Source organism: Nesoenas mayeri (genome assembly GCF_963082525.1).
Source record: "Nesoenas mayeri genome assembly, chromosome: 2".
Classification (NCBI taxonomy): Eukaryota; Metazoa; Chordata; class Aves; order Columbiformes; family Columbidae; genus Nesoenas; species Nesoenas mayeri.
The window spans coordinates 128,307,166-128,325,955 of NC_137543.1; the positions used below are offsets into that span (position 1 = coordinate 128,307,166).

At 37.6% G+C, this 18,790-nt stretch overlaps 1 protein-coding gene across 1 annotated transcript in view; it reads left to right on the forward strand.

Annotated features, from left to right (window-relative positions):
* The window catches only part of HIBADH (3-hydroxyisobutyrate dehydrogenase), a gene marked incomplete at its 5' end in the record, with an annotated part of 81,702 nt that extends 63,802 nt beyond the window's left edge, over positions 1 to 17,900 (forward strand). Inside the window, 4 exons of the mRNA XM_080340592.1 lie at positions 6,783 to 6,916; positions 7,416 to 7,492; positions 14,528 to 14,684; positions 17,369 to 17,900. Coding sequence (XP_080196718.1) covers positions 6,783 to 6,916; positions 7,416 to 7,492; positions 14,528 to 14,684; positions 17,369 to 17,527 — 527 coding nt within the window. The 3' untranslated portion in view covers positions 17,528 to 17,900. The remainder of the gene's footprint in view (positions 1 to 6,782; positions 6,917 to 7,415; positions 7,493 to 14,527; positions 14,685 to 17,368) is intronic.
* Between the last annotated feature and the right edge of the window lie 890 nt (positions 17,901 to 18,790).

Below are 18,790 nucleotides of genomic sequence, written 5' to 3' on the forward strand. Positions count from 1 at the left end.
ATTTTGTTTTGTTTTGTGGGCGGGTATTTTTGCAGTTTGCTTTTATGTACAGTGTAACTGCTTAAATAATGATGATAATGTGTATTTAATTTGCCTATTGCTGCAGAATAAAAATCCACTAGGCTTTTTTCTTTGCACAGCCATAATTTAACAAATTGCATAATTGGATTATTCTGTAAAAGAGATGCTTCTACTTCCTTAAGGATGCTTTTGTCTGGAGTAATACTGAGTGCTCGTTGTATAAATCTTCAAAGCACTGACCTGAACCTCTGTTTCCATTTTTGTTCAAACATCACTAGTTTATGAGGTATGGTGATGCAAAGCTCTATTTATCAGAAGAGCGAAACAGCAATGACTTTCATTAAGGTGCACTTCCAAGTACGTTGTCGCTTCATCACAAGCTTTGCCTTGTCCCTTTAACAAGCAGGAACGGGCGCTTTAAACAGAAACCAGCAAATTTTAGTAACAGATTAATTCAAATTTCTTCTAGAATCCTTGCTATTATAAACACAGTGTAGGCATTTAGAAGTCACCACAGAATTTGATATACACAAGAACTTAGTGCATCTACCCTGCGCTTGCTCAGCTGCCATTAAGAAAGGCGGCTTGCGTGATGTAAAATGTACGAAGGCGCTTCTGCATAGTGCATAATGTGGCAGAACTAGGGATCTTGCTGGGAAGAAATGATCCCAAGCGTGCCCCTAAAAGACAAGTCTTGCTTTGAGATATAATGATGAAAAATTGCCCTTTTTTGTGTGTCTTTGCGTTTCAGCAAAAAAGAAACTTTGACTCGTTGTCTGTGGCGCTGCTGCAGGGGTTTTCTGCATGTATGTGTGCGTCCGCGAGCGTTTCTGTCCTTGCTCTGGAAAGGCCAGCGATACGTTAACAAGGGGTTATGTTATGCTGGTTTATGTTAAACCAGATCACCCCCTAACATGTGCGGAGCCATTCATCTGTGTCACCAAAACCCAAGAGAACATCTGACATGGACTTTGCAACAGAAGCAGTGATCACTTACAAATCAAACATGGCACGCTCTAAACCGATTGTGCACGGCAATCTTTTCGAGAAAGGACAACTAATTGAACATGATAAAGTGTAAAGTTAATTAACACCCTTAAATTTGTTGATTACTTTCACGGGATTATATTGTTCGTTGAGGAGCAGCTTTCCATCCCAGCTGTCGCCTTTTTAGCGAGTGTCGCTGGTAAACAATAGAGACACCATAACAAGTCGTAAATGGTCCCTGTGACAGCAGCCCCTTGTGAGGCTGCATCTGTAGAAAATGATTAGAACAATTGCATTTTAAAGACGGCTCACATTGCAGCCCGGTCCCATCGGCCCTCTTCTTTATCTCCTCTGATGGCAGACTGGTTAAAACATTTAAGTTCTTTTGAGCAAATTAAGTGATTTACTGTGTTTTAGTTATACAGCAGCAGAATAGCTTCATAGGTCTAGCTTTGATGCTGATTTTTATAATAGGGAGAAACACAAGCCCTTTGAGTGGTGGTGTGTTGTGAGGGTTTTTTTCTGAGACTGTCCCATTTACTTGTTCCCTGGAAATAGATTGAGGATGGCAGACGTTGCCTATGAAGCAAGTAGAAAAAATGATACCCTATTTATATTTTTAGAAATAACTAGTCTTCCTGTGGTTATTTTAAATTTATAGTATGATTTTAAATATTCTGCTTTTATTTCCAGTAGGGCTTTGTAGCTGATTTTGCCTATACATGCCTTTTTATTTGCTTTGGATTTATATGTGTAGCAAAACAATAATAACCTTTTCAGTTAATCTTTCCTTGGTTTAACTTCTTGTGAGTTGCAAAAGTATTTTGTGTGAGCTGGCAGGTACTTAAAGAAAACAGCTTAGTCCTTGAAAACACACACACACACAAGATACACAGATTCAGGCTCTCAAGTTCAGCCTATCTGAAAGAGAGCAACAATGAGAAGAAACTGCTTGTTGGAGGCAACTACAGTCACTTCAACTGCGTTTGTGCAAAAATATCGGAGTAGAGGGCCGGTGTTCCCTTGCACTTCCCAAAGCGTTGCATGCAAAGCCTCAATGCTTATGCTTCAGGGTGCAATATTGTAAAACAGGAGAGGATTAAAACTCTAGCACTGTTTTTCTTGCTTATTTTTTCATCCAGTTTAGATTAGTTGTTAAAATTGCACAGTGGACTACATGTTGAATAGAAAAATGACAAAATAGATGGGGTTTTTTGCCTAAGCATCTTGATGTTATAGCCCTCATCTCTAGCTTGTCCTTTGGAGTCTCTGAAGCAGCTGTATTCACGTTGTTTCAGTTTTTCTTCTCACCTTTGTCAGAAACAATTGGTTTTTTATCTACAGTTGCAACGCAACAGTGATTTAAATATTTTGGCACAGGGATTTGCTTGGGGTGCTCTGCGTTTTCAGCAGTGTGACTGTTTCCAGCATCACCATTGGTGATGATAACCACTGATGGTGCTCTAATGCGTAACCTTATAATATGACTTCTTTTTAACTCATCTGCACTCTTGCTTCTTATGGCCATGTAATAAAATTGAAACCAAAAGTAGATACTTTCACGTAGCATCTTTACGTTAACATATTTTATCTAGCAAATTGTCTTCTTAATAAGCAAACTGGTTGAAACCACACTGCTTTTATTGATGTAGCTATAGAGGTAAGATTTTTTTCTTCTTTTTCTTTTTTTTAACTGGAAGCATCAGTGGCAAATTACAAGACTTTTTCAAAGACATTAGATGCTGTTGTAATAAGCTGTGGAAAGTGAATATGGAAGGACAGGGTGGCTACTGAACTAGGCTGCCAGGCCTGGAGGCTGAAACTTGAGGTTGTCTCCATACTGTCCCAGGATGGCTGCAACCAGTTGCTCTTGTCATATGAGAGGTCCTAAGCCTCCATTCACATTTCCATCTAAAATTTTGAAATTTTGATGCTCTGCAACAGTTTCACTGAGCAATTCATTGGAAATCAAAGTGAGAATCATGTGGATTTAACTAATCTTTGCCCCACAGGTAGCTCAGCCAGATATGACATGATGCTTTGAAGAGCAGTTCTTGATGTACATCTTCTGATAAAATAAATTAATTTTTCAGATCTTAGTCTAAAACCTTCTAGTACCCAAGTGGGAAACCCATCTCCAAGTGGGTATGCCATACTGCAGTGCTACTCTATAAGTTCGCACCATGCTTTTCCTGGATTCATTTTTTGCATGCCCCCTCACTAGCTAGATCACTTAGCCTATTTATTTGCTAACCCGGTCCCATCAGTTTATATCTCTGGGAAAAACTCTGATGGCATAATGACCTACTGAGTTGGTGCTGAGCTACTCTGCGGGGGTTGCTGGTGTGACCTCCTTTAAGGATTCTGCACACAGCTGTTGGGGGATGGATCATCGTAGAGAAGCTGAGCGTAGGACTGCAGCCACGGGCTCCAGCAGCCTTGCTTTGCAGAGGAAGAAATCGTACACATGCCAGTCACAAATGCAGTTTCTCAGAAGACTATTCCCTCAGGATGAGAAGAAGCTTTTTGTATTTTAGAAAGAAGTAATAGATTCTGACGGACTTTTGACACTGATCAGCGGTGGTACATAAGCCATTATTTTAGGTGTTAAGAGGTCTTTAAAAAATCAAAAGATAAAAAATAATCATTAGCTTTTTAAAATTACATTAGCTGCTCGGCTTTCTCCCCTGCTCTCTTTAGTGGTGTTAGAAGCCGATAATACTTTACCAGCCTGTGTTGTTGATATGGAATCTGTGATTGTGAAATAAAGCTGTGAATTCTTGTCTAATGATTTTTTATTTTTATTTTTAGCTGAAGTTACAGTTCTTGTGCTCCTAGGCTCCATGCCTTTTTTTTTTTTAAATTGCCAGTGTTATAGACTTGCTACATTGCTTGTTTAATTCTGATAAAATAGCTGATAGTTGGCAAAGACCCTGGATGATAAAATTTGCCATGGACTAAACAGGTTTTTTGTTTTTAAAAAGAGAATTTTCCAAGCTTTCTGCATTATACAATAAATTGCTCTTTTTTTTTCTACTTAACTAATTTATTTTTTCTACTTGAAATGTAAGTGTTTGAACAAGTGAGAGAGTGCAGCTGTCAGAAGATTAACCAGCTGAAAACTATTGTCAGCATTAATTTTGCTCTAATAAATGACTCTCTGAAGCTATTTAGCAGTCTGTAATCTAGATACAAGGCTATTGACCTATGATGGATAGTACTGGATTTTGTTTGTAAGCTTTGACTTAAATTGTCTACTTAATTTGCTGCAGGTCAGATCACAGGATTAGTGGTAAAGGCCATTATGTGGTTTGAATAAAAATAGCTAGAGGAATGGAATGAAAATCATTGTGTTTATTAATGTAGCAATCTTTGTGGTCATGTACATAGCAAACCCGTAGCCAACAAGATGACAATGACTGTTTTGTGTTAGCTCTAAATCTATGCTTTACTTTTAGCCCAGTTCTTGTGAGTTGCCCAGGGAGGAGTTGTTCAAGTGGGATTAAGGACTGGCTGCAAACAGGGTGTCTCTCAAAACCTGAACAGGAAGATCTTTACCACTGTAGCTACTTTGGTTCCTCAACAGTGTTGCTCTAGGAGCAGCAGCATTGTATATAGACTGATTTTTTTGAAGCTGTGGATCTGAGTTCTCCTGGATGCTCCAGTTCTGGGGTCACCAGCACAAGGATACGGGTTTACTGTAGTGAGTCCAGCTAAGAGCTACAGTGATGACGAGGGGACTGGAGCATCTTTCATATGGGGAGAGACTGAGAGAGCTGAGACTGTTTAGCACAAAGAGAAGTCTCAGGAGAGATCTTATCAATGTGTACAAAAGCCTAATGGGAGAGGATGAAGAAGAGGGAGCCAGACTCTTCTCAGTAGTGCCAGTAACAGGACAGGAGGCAGTGGGCACAGATTAAAATGCATAAAATTCCATCTGTAACACGAGAAAACACTTTTTTACTGTGAGGTAGCCAAGCACTGGAAGAGATTACCTAGAAAGGCTCTGGAGTTTCCATTCTTGAAGATATTCAAAAGCCAACTGGACACCATCCTGGGCAACCTGCTCCAGCTGACCCTCCTTGAGCAGGGAGGTCAAACTACATGATCTTGAGGGGTCCCTTCTAACCCCAACAACCCTGTGGTTCTAGCTGTAGTATAGGTTTATCAGCCACTTAATCAGTGAGAGCCTCTCTCCTCTGTTGCCTATATTCACATAATTGGTAGGTATTAACTATTTTTGTTTGAGACCTTAATGTATCAAGTCTGAAATACTTCAGTGACTTCTAAAGATGGTGCATCTTGGGTGCCAAGATGGGGGAAATAAATACTTGACAGATACAGAAAGGGGCATTTTTAGACATAGTCACACAGAGACAGTGCATCCACTGAAGTTTTTATGAGAAAGCAAACAAAAATTCTTCAAATTCTTCAGTGTGGGGAGCTGCAGTGTAGCTGTCCTTGATGTTGGAAAGGAAGACTGATACTGACCTGTGACACAGCACTTATATGGGCTTAAGGATTTAAGTTGAGAGAAGCTCTGATTAGCCTCCTATGGTTGCCCCCCTTATCAGAACTTTTTGTACACTTGGTTGCCAGGATTGGTCTTCTTTTTTTTTCTTTCTATTGTTATTTATTGCCGCATTTCCTTTATTAGTGGGGAACAAGGAAAGAAGAAATGACGTGTTTGAGTGTGATATACTTCAAACTGAATAACTTTTTTGTTATTTGAGGGTAGATTGATCATTTTGGTTTGTTTTTAAAAGCACTGTATCTTCAGCTGAAAAGCTTTATAAGAATGCATTTTCATTTGTGGCTATAGAACATCTAGCTCAGTGAAGACAGTTCCAGTTACTCTCTAGAAACTATTTCAATAAAAACATTTATTAATGTTTATTATGGTAGCTAATTGGTGGCAAAGAACTATGAAGCATGGCTGGAGAGCAGCCTAACTTACTGTAGAAACAGAATGGTGCACCACGTGGAGGAAGAACAAACTGTTTCACATGGGCTTTCTGTTTTTCCGAACGCTGTACCAAGTTGAGCACATTTAATTTGAAAGTAGGTTGTTATAGATATAAAACAGGGAATAGTGTATTTGTGTGTGTGTGTATATATCATTTGACATTGTTTTTTACATAGTTCTTTATGTTGTTGTATATGTGTTCAGTTTATGTGTAGGAAACTAACACAAAGTTTCTCAAATTAACTAGAATTTTGCTTCAGATTAGAAATATAATAAACTTGAGATTTAGAATGCTTGGTTTTATATGTTTATGTCTTTTAGATGTTCAGTTACACGAAAATCAGGAAACTCATAAAAATTAGGTGAGGTTTGGAAAAACTGATAAAAGCAGAGTTAACTTTGAGCAGTAGTTAGTTAATAGTCATATGCGAAAAGTAGTTTGACAAAACATACTTTATTTAGTAATTCAGATACAGTGAATTTTGTGTGGTGCAAAGATGCAGGAAAGGTTGATTGTTGAAATTATATGAAACTATAAAGAGTGATATTGTCAGTTTTCTTTAAGTCTTGTGAATTGTTTATCTGCCAGTACACCTGAAAGAGAAAGTGATTTTATCTTCATCAAATGTTTGAGAATTAAGATCTCTGATCCGGTAAGTACTGGGACTATAGATTTATTTTTACATAGGCTTAGAGAGGTCCATCATTAAGCACAAGAATTTTACGTCATCAGACCCTTTCTGATAAGATAAAGTTCTGAAGCTTTTTTTAAAATAGTGATTTTAAATCCAGCGTTGTCTTGATTCAGGTGTTGGAGCTGCTCGAGCTGCAAACCTTACTTTCATGGTTGGTGGAGTGGAACAAGAATTTGATGCTGCCAAAGAGTTGCTGACATGCATGGGTTCTAACATAGTCTACTGTGGAGAGGTCGGAACTGGCCAGGTAATGCTTCCTGAGAGATTACTAGTTATCTCAGTCTTTTCTTTTTGTTGCTTTGTTTTTCTTTAATGGTACCTACTCTTTTATTCCAGAACTCAATGCATTACAATATATCTTCATACTTGTTTGCTTGTTTACTTGTCTTTAACCATGTGTTTATAAAATAACTCTCTAGCATGTTGTATAGTTTAGTGTCAAAACGTCTGACCTGGTGCTTGTCCACATTGGCTTGTTGAGATTATGCTTCGTAGAGAACACAGATTTTAATTTTGTTTCTTCTAAATTTAGATTTACTAAATGTTCTGAAGGACAAAGAGCCCTTACATGCCGTGTATACTAACTGAGATACTATACTAAGGTAAAAAGTATTTCCTGATCTCTGAAGGAACCTACCTTTAGAAGAGAGCTGTCGGAACATTGTCCTGGACCTAGTTAAAGAAGATTCCTCCATATTAGCTCTATGAAAATGCAGAAACTAATTGACAGTTTAACTTACTTTCAGGCTGCAAAGATCTGCAACAACATGCTCCTGGCCATCAGTATGATTGGAACTGCTGAGACTATGAATCTTGGAATCAGGTTTGTTTGATTTTTGCATTGAATTTAAGCATTTTTTCTGCATTAACAGTTTTCATGTTTTACATTTGACTTTGGCTGAGACAATGGTAATTAGGTGGCATAGATAAACTCGTGCCAGCAATTCACTTGTGAAGCCATTGACATGCTACAGGGATTATTTAACTAAAGTAGAGCCCTTCAGAACAGGATTATTCCCTTGTATTGGTTTTGTAGATGGTTGCATTCTGCATCTGAAGTTTAGCGTTTATTTGTTCTGCTGTAGTGTAATGTACAGTAATGTTTGTCTTGCATTATAAACATGCAGAGGTAATATAGAGGTAACTTTTTATTTGTATTCTAAGCTAATGTACAGTGTATTCAGAGTGTTATACTCCCATATGGCTCCTGTTGGCTTTGCTTACTTTGTTAAGTTGTTCCAAAATATATTTTAAAGTAAAACTTCTAGTATAATGTATATATCAAATTAAGATCAAACCATAAGAAAACATCTGCCTTCCTGACTGATTTTATCACTGCTGTTGGTCTAAATGCCAAACTCCTGTTTTGTCAAAAAGCTGGAGTATGCTCCTCTACACTCTTGTCAATGCTAAGAATACTATTTCTTTTCTAGCAGGTGATGCATCTGACTTGTAAGTGGCAGCATATTCAAACAAAATTATTTTTCCTTTCCAATTCTAACCTATTTATTTTGCTGTGCTCTTTGAGATTTTGTTTCGTTTTCCAATAAAGTGCATGCAAGTACCAGTTCAATATCACAGTATTTGAACCTTCAGAAATTTTCTTAGTAAGATCAAAATTGTTTGCAAGTCTACGCGCAGAGAAGTCCTATGTTTGAAGAGATTATCTTGCAGTTGTGTATCTTTTAAGGGCTCTTCGTGAATTATTTATGTGCACAGTTGCATGCTTAAAATTCACCTGCTAAAACTACAGATATTGTAGATGCTCAGTTATCAGCTGGGCTTTAGTCCATGTGCTTATGTGGATTTGATACACTATAAAAACAGCAAGAGGGCATCAAATAAATAAATAAAAAAGGATGCCTACATGTGCGCACTCGAGGCAAGGTAATGGATTCACATTTCCTCTTAATTACCATATCAAGATGCAGTTGTTTTATTGAATTGCCCTTGTCTCAGATGTTAGACTATCTTGACCTATTAAGTTGTCATGTTGTAATTGAGATAAAAGAGGAATTTGCTTTGCATCAGTGCTAATTGGTTTATCAATATCCTGTACCATTTACATTTTAAAATTGAGAGTCTGCTAGATACTGAAGCATGTCTGCATCAAGCCATAATAAAAACAGTAGTATTGTATACAACTATTGTTATCCAATGTAGTGTAAAGCTTTCATCAGGTTCTGGTTGAAGTCATGGTTCGCTTATTAAAGTGTATGCAACTGATTTTTCATTATATTTTTATCTACATTTGTAAGAGTGATTAGAGTTAGAATTGAATATAAAATAAAATCAAGAGGTTTGGAAGACAGAATGAGTTGATGTCTGCAGCCACTGTGGCTTGAAAGTGTTTAGCATTTTCTCTTTTCATTTTATCCTTTTCCAATTTAAATTCTAGCTGAATTTCTATTAAGCATTTGTAGACAAAAATCCAGTGTAAAGGCAGCAGTATACAAACCTTCCTCCCCTACTGTCATGGTAATCAAGAAGGAACTGTACTTACTGTAGAAGAAACCTGCTGATTGTAACCTGAATTATACAAAGAGCAGAATCTCATTTAGTCCCAAACTGCATGAGGTTTAAGATAGAGGCTGTAATTTAAAGCCTTATGAAGTAATTTAGACCCCTTGCATTTATTTTAATTTTAATTTTAAATCCTGGAGAAGATTATTTCTGCTTATAACTAGAAAAAGGGCTTTCCACTTTTGGTGTGTACAAATTTCTAATGTACAAGTTAACCTTTGTAATTCTAATTATTAGAGGTTTTGCTATATTAATAAATTTATTAGGGTTTTTTCTAGTCTAAGACTCAAAGCATAGTATGGCTGCCTAGTCTGGAGAGTGTAGGAAGCTGAACTTGATTTATTAGTTTAACGCATATCTAGTAAAGAAAGTCTGACTCTGACCTGATAATGGCAAAGGACACTGGAAATCTACAAAATTCATAATGGGAATTGTGGAGCTTAGACATGTTCTTAACTTTTAGATAGAATATAAAATATCTTCATGTCATACACCGTGTGTATCTGCTACATCATCTAAATCTTGAGTTTTAAGGACTTTGGATAATTAATTATTCAAAGTATCTCTGACTGAACTAGATGTAACTAGAAAGCTGTATTACAGCATCTTCCGGAAACTAGTATATACGCTGAGCTTAGTCTTCAAAATGGTATGATATTAATTCTGTAAATAATCTGCTTCTTCTCTAATGTTTTCATAAAGCATATGGCCCAAATTTTCATTTTCTGAAGCTGTGAGTTACTGTTTTATTCATTTCAGATTTTTAAAGTACATCTGCTATTGTTTTATTTATTTTATATTTGAAATGATAGAATTTTTCCAAGCTTCAACATAAGTAGCAAATAGAATGGGGTGAGGAGGAAGGAAAACTGGCATTAATGAGCAAAAATTCCACAATAAACACCCAGAAAAATTGGCAATATTGCTATGTAACTTCTGCATTTGTATTCCACTTGCTTTTCTACTTTACTTTAACATCTTCATTTACTAATCATCTTCATTTACTAATGAAGATGTCCATTTTCACTGAAAGTGATTTGGTTTAGATTACATAACTCATTAAAAAAAAAATCATCCCGAGTTCTGACCAATGAAATGCTTGTTTTGGTTTGGTTTTTTTCAATTAATTTCCTGATGCTTTATGAATGTTGCTACTAAAAGTTAGAAAGTGTGGGAAACTTTGTAGGAACAAATTCATGTTTTTATTTGAATTTTCTTTTTTTTTTTTTCTTAGCATGATTGTGCAGTAGGAAAATCTTGAGTAGATTTTGCTATGCAGTTTTATGGATAATATACATATTGCAAAACACTGTAGTGACTTATTGTGTCTAACTAATACACAAAGTACATGTAAACTTCACAAATAAGAAATATAAACATTAATTGATACTGTCCATAGCCATAAACTATTTATCTTTTTCTTTTTACTGATCATTTCAATGTCAGTAACTTTCTTTTACTGGCCCTTGAGGTCCGGTGGAACGATGTCTAATACTAGCAAAATAAAGCTTGGGAATGAAGTATTGCTGGTGCCTGGTTTGTGTTTAGGTCAGATGGAAGTTGCTGCCTATCAGGCAGTTTGCGGTCCCTTCAGAAACTACCAGCACGGACTCAGGGAAAGGCTTATGTGGTGACACAAGACAGGACAAGGTTGCTTAATGTGGTTGGGATATAAGGGACCAGGAGAGCAATAAGAGCTCAATGACAATAACCTCAGTGCAAAATCAATTTTGTACTTTCAACAGCAGAGAAAGTCGTCTCTACAAGGAGGGACTGTGGCAGCACCCAGATTTATGCCAAAAGCTGCAAATACAGTTCTTTCCCAGGCAGTTTTACTGTATAGGGGTTTGTGCCTGTTTGCTTTTTTAGATTTACGAAGTGAAAAGACGGTAAGAGAACTTTGCCCTCTGATGCCAAGTCTAAGCGTAGTTTTAGTCTGTGGTTTCGGTGAAGATGCCTGGGCTGTGCATGGAAGACACGAACAGAAAGAGGAGTCAGCAGAGGGAGGAGCGTGTGCTGCAGCCTGAGGGACGATTAACCCTGGGTACGTCCCCACTGCAAATCTTAGAAAGATTGCCTTGAAAAATAATTCCTCCAAGAGCACCGTGGCTCTGCTGCCTTCATGGGGCTATAGCTAAGTCTTATGAAAACACCTATCTAGTTTAAAATGCCAATGGCAAAGTCATTTTTAGCTCTGTTAGAAGGGTCCTAAGGTTCTGCTTAAACATGAGCAACTTCATATGGTATTTATCCAAAGCACCTTGAGATGGGAAATTCTCAAGAGTTCGCTACTTCAGTTGTTGTACCTTAAAATGAGACCAGGATGTATCTTTTTTTTGTGAGATGCCATTTCAATTTTTCTCTGCTCCAGACTGAACTCTTGGAGGAGTGTACAAAAATTTCAGTATGTTGTTTTATCAAAGCTCAGCAAAACCTGATTTTTGAGCAGTGGCTGGAAGGGATTGTGTTTTAACCATTTTTTTTGTTTGTGTGTCCATTGCTGAGTTTCTGCTGTTCAGTTCATTAGGAGTGTTATTGAAGAAGCATTGATTTGAGGGGTGGAATTGTTTTTGCTCTATTATAAGTACAGTTAATACATTAACTTATTTTCTGCTTATAAGGGAGAGGAACATTTTGGTAATTGTAAATTCACATGCACATGCACAAGCTCTCACCACATCCCATGGCAAGTTGTTACGGGGACTGGCAGACTGTCATCATTTTGGTAGCTTGAGCAGTATATCTCTTGAACAGCGATGGAGCTCTTATGCAGAGAGTATCATATGTTCCCAGCCAATTTACAGGGAAACAGCAATAACATTTTATCATGGTTGAGAGCCCAGTAGCTGCTTCCTATTAAACTTGCCCTTTCAGATACCTGTCTTGGATTAATTTGTTGATTTCAAATGGAAACTCAGTCTTCTCCACTGAAGCGTGACTTTCTAGGATAGACTCTCACTGAATGACAATTACTGTATATTGTAGCTGGTTTCAGACCATTACAAGCTTTGGGCACAGTGGAAGACAGAGGACTTCCTCAGTAACTGATTTTAATATATGTCTAATTTTAACTGTCAGTTATATATGCACCAGTGGATGGATCCTCAGAAAGATGAAATGCAAAGCACTTCTAACTTGCTCTTATTAATGATACACTTGCTGCAAAGGAGAAAAAAAAATAGGTTCAGGTCTCCTGAAGAGAATCTGCATGGTGTTTAAGGGCAACGAAGTTTGAAGAAGTGGGGATTTAAACTGACACTATCGTCCTTTTTCTTTTCCTAGAGCAAAAATGTGCCAGATCTAGTGCAGACAATATTTTCTACATCTGTATAATACACTTGTATCTTTTAAAGTATATTTTCACAGAAGGGTCATTGGAACACTGAGAAGAGCATTCTTTGGGAGGGTTATATGCATTTTGAAATAATAAGCTCTCTGTCTTGCAGTTTACTCGCTGCTGTAATTACGGGCCTCTGCATGCAGCTACACACAGCACAAGCAGGCACTACACTGCTAGATATACTGATCTGGATGTAACAATGACAAGGAAACAAACAAGCCAAGAGTTTTGCTTTGGCCAAAAAAGCAGCTTCTGTGTATTTGAAAGCTCAGGCATTGTCTGCTCCCAATGCGTTTTTTTACATGACAACAATAAAAGCATTTATTCAGAATGATTCTTCATTAAGGATTTGATGCACTATACAAGATAAAAGTAGAATTAAAAAACTGTGAAAACATATTGGTGCTGGAAAATACTTTTTCTTTTTTTTTCTTGTTTTCTTTTTTTTTTAATAAATGGCAGTTGAAAGCATTCAATTGAGTCAGAGGGTTGGAAAAAAACAGGGAGGAGAATTAAAACTCGATCCCATCCAGGCCAGCTGGGGACTTTCCATTGAACTCCAGGGGCTGCTGCAGCAAGTTATAAATAAGACCGCAGAGCAGCAATACTAAAAAGCTACCTCTGCAGTACAGCAAGTGATCTCGCTCTGCATCAGGAGGGCAGAACTGCAGGAGATACATGCTGTTGTGGGAACAGAAATCATGCTGTAGGGCCCGCTGTCTTTAATGTAGTTTTTAAAATCCAAAATGCCCACTGGAATAAACAGACATAAATTTTAGCAACTATTCCATTGGTAATGAGCTTTACTTATCTACACATTAAAACCTTGAGCACTGCAGGGCCTGGAATCAGTGTTAGGATCCCCATGGCTATGGAGATCTGTAGGAAGTCTGTGGTATAAGAGCTAATGTTTGACTTCTGTAAAGGTTAAAGCTCAGCTGGAACTGTGTGGAAAAGGTGTTTTATTTTTAACCTGTTTGCTTGTCGGTGGCAAAGTATGTTGTGATATATCCCTTTTAAAATATCCTTTTCTGATCTTGGATTATTATTGGAGATAATTCCCTTGCTTGTTTCTTTTTCATGACCGTAACTGAATATTCGTACAGAGCCAGATAAACTGCTGCTGCTCGTTGTTGGCATGAATGCAATTCATGCAAAATTAGCTTGCAACTTGGTAGCAGCGTAAATGTGAATCTAGTATTGAAGTGCTTTCAGGGTCCACATTGAGCAGCAGTTTATGCCATGAGCTCTGTGATAGAACAAATGACGTTTCTACTTGGACAAGCTTTGTTTTATCAGGATCAGTAACCTTATCAACAGTTGACCCAGAACCGTAATGTATGTTTGAGAATAGATAACATATGTCACAGTGAGAGGCAGGCTTGCCTCATAAGCAAGAGTATATAATGAAGATTTAATAATAGAAAAGCAAAGAATGTGCAGTTATATACCATAGTAATATTTTTTGAGAATTGTAGTGTGTTTGTTCACTTATTAGAGCAGGATCATTTGCATTATCTTGCTTACATCAAAAATGCACTAGTGTGCATGTATGAACACATTGCACAAGTACCTTCACACTGTCACGCTTGAGAATTTTTTGCCTTGTTCAGCTTTAAAGAATATAGTTTTGATACGAAGAACAAGTATGTGACCTAGAAGGCAGCAGAACAGACAATGCGTTTTAGTAATTGAAATATGAGGGAACTGCTCTTCTCTGAGGACCTTTATTTTGCTTGCACTTCCAAAATCGCTGGGTGAAGGGAGTTTATTTAGTGCAAAGGGAAAAAGGCTCTGAAAACCTACTGCTTAAATGGTGGATTGATGCTCTTTAATTTAAGATACAGCGTCCCTACCCCCAATATCAATACTCTGTCATTTTTCATGACTTATAATAAAGGGAGAGAAATGACGGTCGGGTCCTAAGATATAAAACAAGTCACCCATGTCTTGTGCATTTTGACATTAACACTTCTCTTCCTTGACCTTTGACAGATTAGGCCTTGACCCAAAGGTGTTGGCCAAAATCCTAAATATAAGCTCAGGTCGTTGTTGGTCAAGCGACACATACAACCCTGTTCCTGGAGTGATGGAAGGAGTACCATCTGCTAATAATTATCAAGGTGGCTTTGGAACAGCACTGATGGCTAAGGTACATAAGACTCCATGTAAAGTGTGTACAGTCGCTTCTCTCTGGGCTTCCAGCAAACATTCTTCTCAGTGAAAAATTATTTATGATTACAGGGAAATATGTGTGCATGAACAGAGGGGAACCCAACCTCTTACTGTTGCTCTGAATTAATGGGTCGTGTAGGGGGCTTTTCCTTAGCCTTCAGCCTCTTTATAGCTACTATCACTGCTGAGCCACTCAATGAGATTATATGCACTGTCTTCTTCAATTCTGCCTTAATCCAGGAGTCCTTGTGTGTATGGCAAGTGTTCAGCAAGCCATTTAGGTGCCTCTTGCATGACTGCTCTAGAACTTAGGAGCGTAAGCTCAAGAGGGCAATTCAGGGAAATATAAGTGACCTAATTAGATGTGAATAGTGACATAAGCCTCTAAGATTTTGGACACAATCTCTTCCAGATACCTTAAACTGTGCTACTGGACATGCCCTCTAGCATCTGCTTCCTTGCTAAGCAAACTGCTTATGTGCTCCTCTTTCTGCCCGAGGCTGTTTGGAATACAGAAGGTAGAAAGGTTTCAACCCAAACCCCTGCAGACTGATTTTTCCACAGCTTTACTTAGATTTTGGTGGGTTTTTTTCTTTCAAAGCTTTAGTTTATAGAATGAAATTTTAAAAAATAAAAAAGAAAACCAAACACCTTCCTTCCTTCACTTTGGAGTCAGAGGAGTCAGGGGTCCTTGTCCATTTAATTATTGAGATGTTGTCTGATGTTTCAGACATCTTGGAGCCGGAGTTGCATTATTAAAATGAAGACACCTGCTTTATGAAATTGTATTTGTGCTAGCAGTCTGTTCAGAATTTTCTGTGAGTGCTCCTTCAGAGAGAAATAGATCACAATCACCGCTACCAAAACCAAACACCTTCAGTAGTTTGGAGTTAAATGATTTTGCCATTCTGCTATTCCATGACATGATTTAAGCTTTGTTGAATAAATTGGCTAATATGTCGATACGTTTCACAAAGAGGATTTAGAAGAGGCTGGGAATATGCCATGGAATATCTTATTATTGTAAGTCGGGTTAAAGTAACTGTTCCTAGATTTATCAGGTCATCAGGCTTTCAACAGAATTGCTAGACAAAGAGGAATGATCTGCTGTGATGTACATGAAGAATATTTTGGATCCTGTGACATCTGATATGTATGTTTTTCCCATTTTCGTAGATCTTGAAGTCATTCAAGGGTAATAGGAAGAGTAACTATAATTCTGATTTGTATCAGAGTGACCTTTATAGAGCCGATTTACAGATAGAAGTGACATTTAGAGAGTAGAGTAAGATCTTGAATTTCCTTGTGCTAATTCAAAGCCAGACACACAGGAAGTAAAGACCTGTCTTGTAAGTCATCCCTGAGAAGCCAAAGGTGCTCTCAGGAGTGCTATAGTCTCTCAGTTCTTCTGTATCAAAGATTTGTTATCAAAAAAAACCAAAACACACAGAACAAAATTTAAAAAACGCTACAAATTCTATGAACTGTCATAGTTCTAGATGGACAGAAAATCCAGGCACTTCCTAGTAACATTTGAGAAGTTCTTTTGCAACTTTCTTGCAATGTGAACTGGAAAACTGATTTCTCTAGCAAGACCTTATAAAGGCAGCCTTGAGTGCAAGCATCACTTTCGTACTTAAACAAGAGATCTCTTTATATATCCAGGCCCTTACCAGCTTTTCCTTTGATTGGTTTCATGTCTGACTCAGCTTAGAATTCAAGACATCCTCCAACCTCGCTTGTCATTTCTGTCCAGCATGCATGCAGCTCACTATTTCTAGCTAACTATGGCTAGTCATAGTAACTGGTACTTGCCTTTGAGTTGTGTCCTATTCATTTCAGCTGTAGCTGTAGCTGACCAAGGACTCTTGGAGGACAGGTTTCAAATTAATCCTCTTGTAACCTCCCCTCCTTTTTCCCTGCCCCCATATTCAGTGTTTAAAAATGTGGTAGAATTATTCTCTGTATCCCTTTATCTTCAGTTGTTAAAGAGAACTTTGAGTTGTAGCAGACCCAGGACAGTCCCCTAAGAAATTCTTTCATACATCCTTCCAGTTAGGCTGCAAACAATTCATATTCACAGAGTAGCCTGTGCCTCTCATTTTGCTATTAACTGGCCACAGTACAGTAAATGTATGTAGACTAAGTGGCTTCAATTTTGTTATTATTCAAATCTCTCCTGCTTGATTTTTAACCTGTTTTTGGAAAGGAAGATATCCTCTTGCTCAAACAAGAAAACGATGCCATTAGAACCTATGTGAAATGCTTAAGTGAACAGCCAGGGGAATTTTATTTTTGGAGGTGACATAACAAAGTGAGGAAGAACAGTCTTGAGTCTTGCTACTAGGTTATATAGTGATTTGGAATGTTAAAATTCCTCCTGTCCAGAAGCACGCTGCATGCCTTGAAAAGTTTAGAGATTTTCTGTTGAATAACAATTACTGTTTTAAAAATGAAAAACTAAACAAGGCTTCCTTCTGCCAGGATTGAAATTTTAAGGCTGGAGTATTGTGTTTGTTGGCAGCAGAGTTCTCTTCACAATGGAAGCCAAATAACCTATAATATGTACATGGTTGTTTATATTCCTGCTGTTTCTCCCCTGACTTCTTTGCTTTTTCTTTTCTCTGCCCTGTTCTTCCTCCTGCCTCTCCCTCCCCACAGGATCTTGGCTTGGCCCAGATTTCTGCCACCAACACAAAGACACCAGTTCCTTTGGGATCCCAGGCACATCAGATCTACAGGATGATGTGTGCAAAAGGCTACGCCCTGAAAGACTTCTCAGCCGTTTTCCAGTTTTTACGTGAGGAGGAAACCTTGTGAGCTGTCCTGTGGAAATGGACACAATCACGAACCACCTTTTTTTTTTTATCCTTGTAGCTCATTTGAGAAGTATGTGGGTTTAATCAAACACTGCGCATACTGATCCCGTACAGACTCATCATCTTTGGTTGTCTAGATCACAACGAACTCCAGGGTTTTTTCATAGCTCTTGACAAAACAAGCCAGAGGAAGGGACTGTTTGGCAATTAGCCAGACAGTGATTTCTTTTTTTTTTCTAAGAACCATCAATTTTTTTTTCATTAGATGCAATAAATAAATATTTTTTTTTTATGAAACACTGAACTGTTTGCATATAAAATAACTTACATTATGGCTACAAACTTAGGTGAGTCTTGAATAGTAAGAGAATACTGTATAGTGATTTTATGATATATGGTGATCTATTAAAATTTAAAATAAAAACTTTATGGAAAAAGGGAAGATTTGTTTGATGCAGAAACACAGCTTGAGATGGACTTTTTTCTTCTTTGGACCTACTAGCCTCCAGTTGATCAGTAGTGAATTTTTCCTGGGATTCAGGTTGAAGATTAAGTGTATAGGCACGCGTTTCTAAGTGGAGAGCTGTTACAGCGTGTTTACCTGATAGACTTAGTTAAATAACATAGAATGTCTGTTCGTCTTGTAAAGCTCCGTTACTGTATTTTGCTAACCCAATTTTATATTTTCTTGTATTCTGGCACACATTTTCACAACTCAAGAACAGCGCTTACCAGAAGTTCTAACAAAGTATACATTTGTTTTAGGTAATTACTGAAGTATTTTAAGTCTAAACCAACCCCATTATTTTGAAAATAAATAAAAATCTATACTGTTAAATACTTGCTATATGATTATTTGCTTTTTGTTTTGATGCACTCTCGGACACACACAATTAACCAAAAACTTGTGCTAAATGGTCTTCTTTTTTAATTTGCTTGGTTTTCTAGATTGTCTTGCAAACCCAAGCTTTTCAAGAGCTCTTGTTGTGAAATGCAGGTGGTAGTATATTTGCACGGGTATTACCTTAACCATTCACCATCTCTCTAGTCTAGCAAAGTGCAGGTACATTCTTGGCTTTCTAAATATAAATACTCGAGTTGATTTTGCTAGAACTACTCAGATTTACTTGCAGGCTCTAGGCTTAATGGTCAGTATGTGTTTGCATTCTTATTTTGATTGTATGAGGGATCCTTTTATATGTGCACATTTCGGTAACAAAATTGCGTGCTTGAATTAGCTCAAGTCTGTGAATGATCTTCTGAG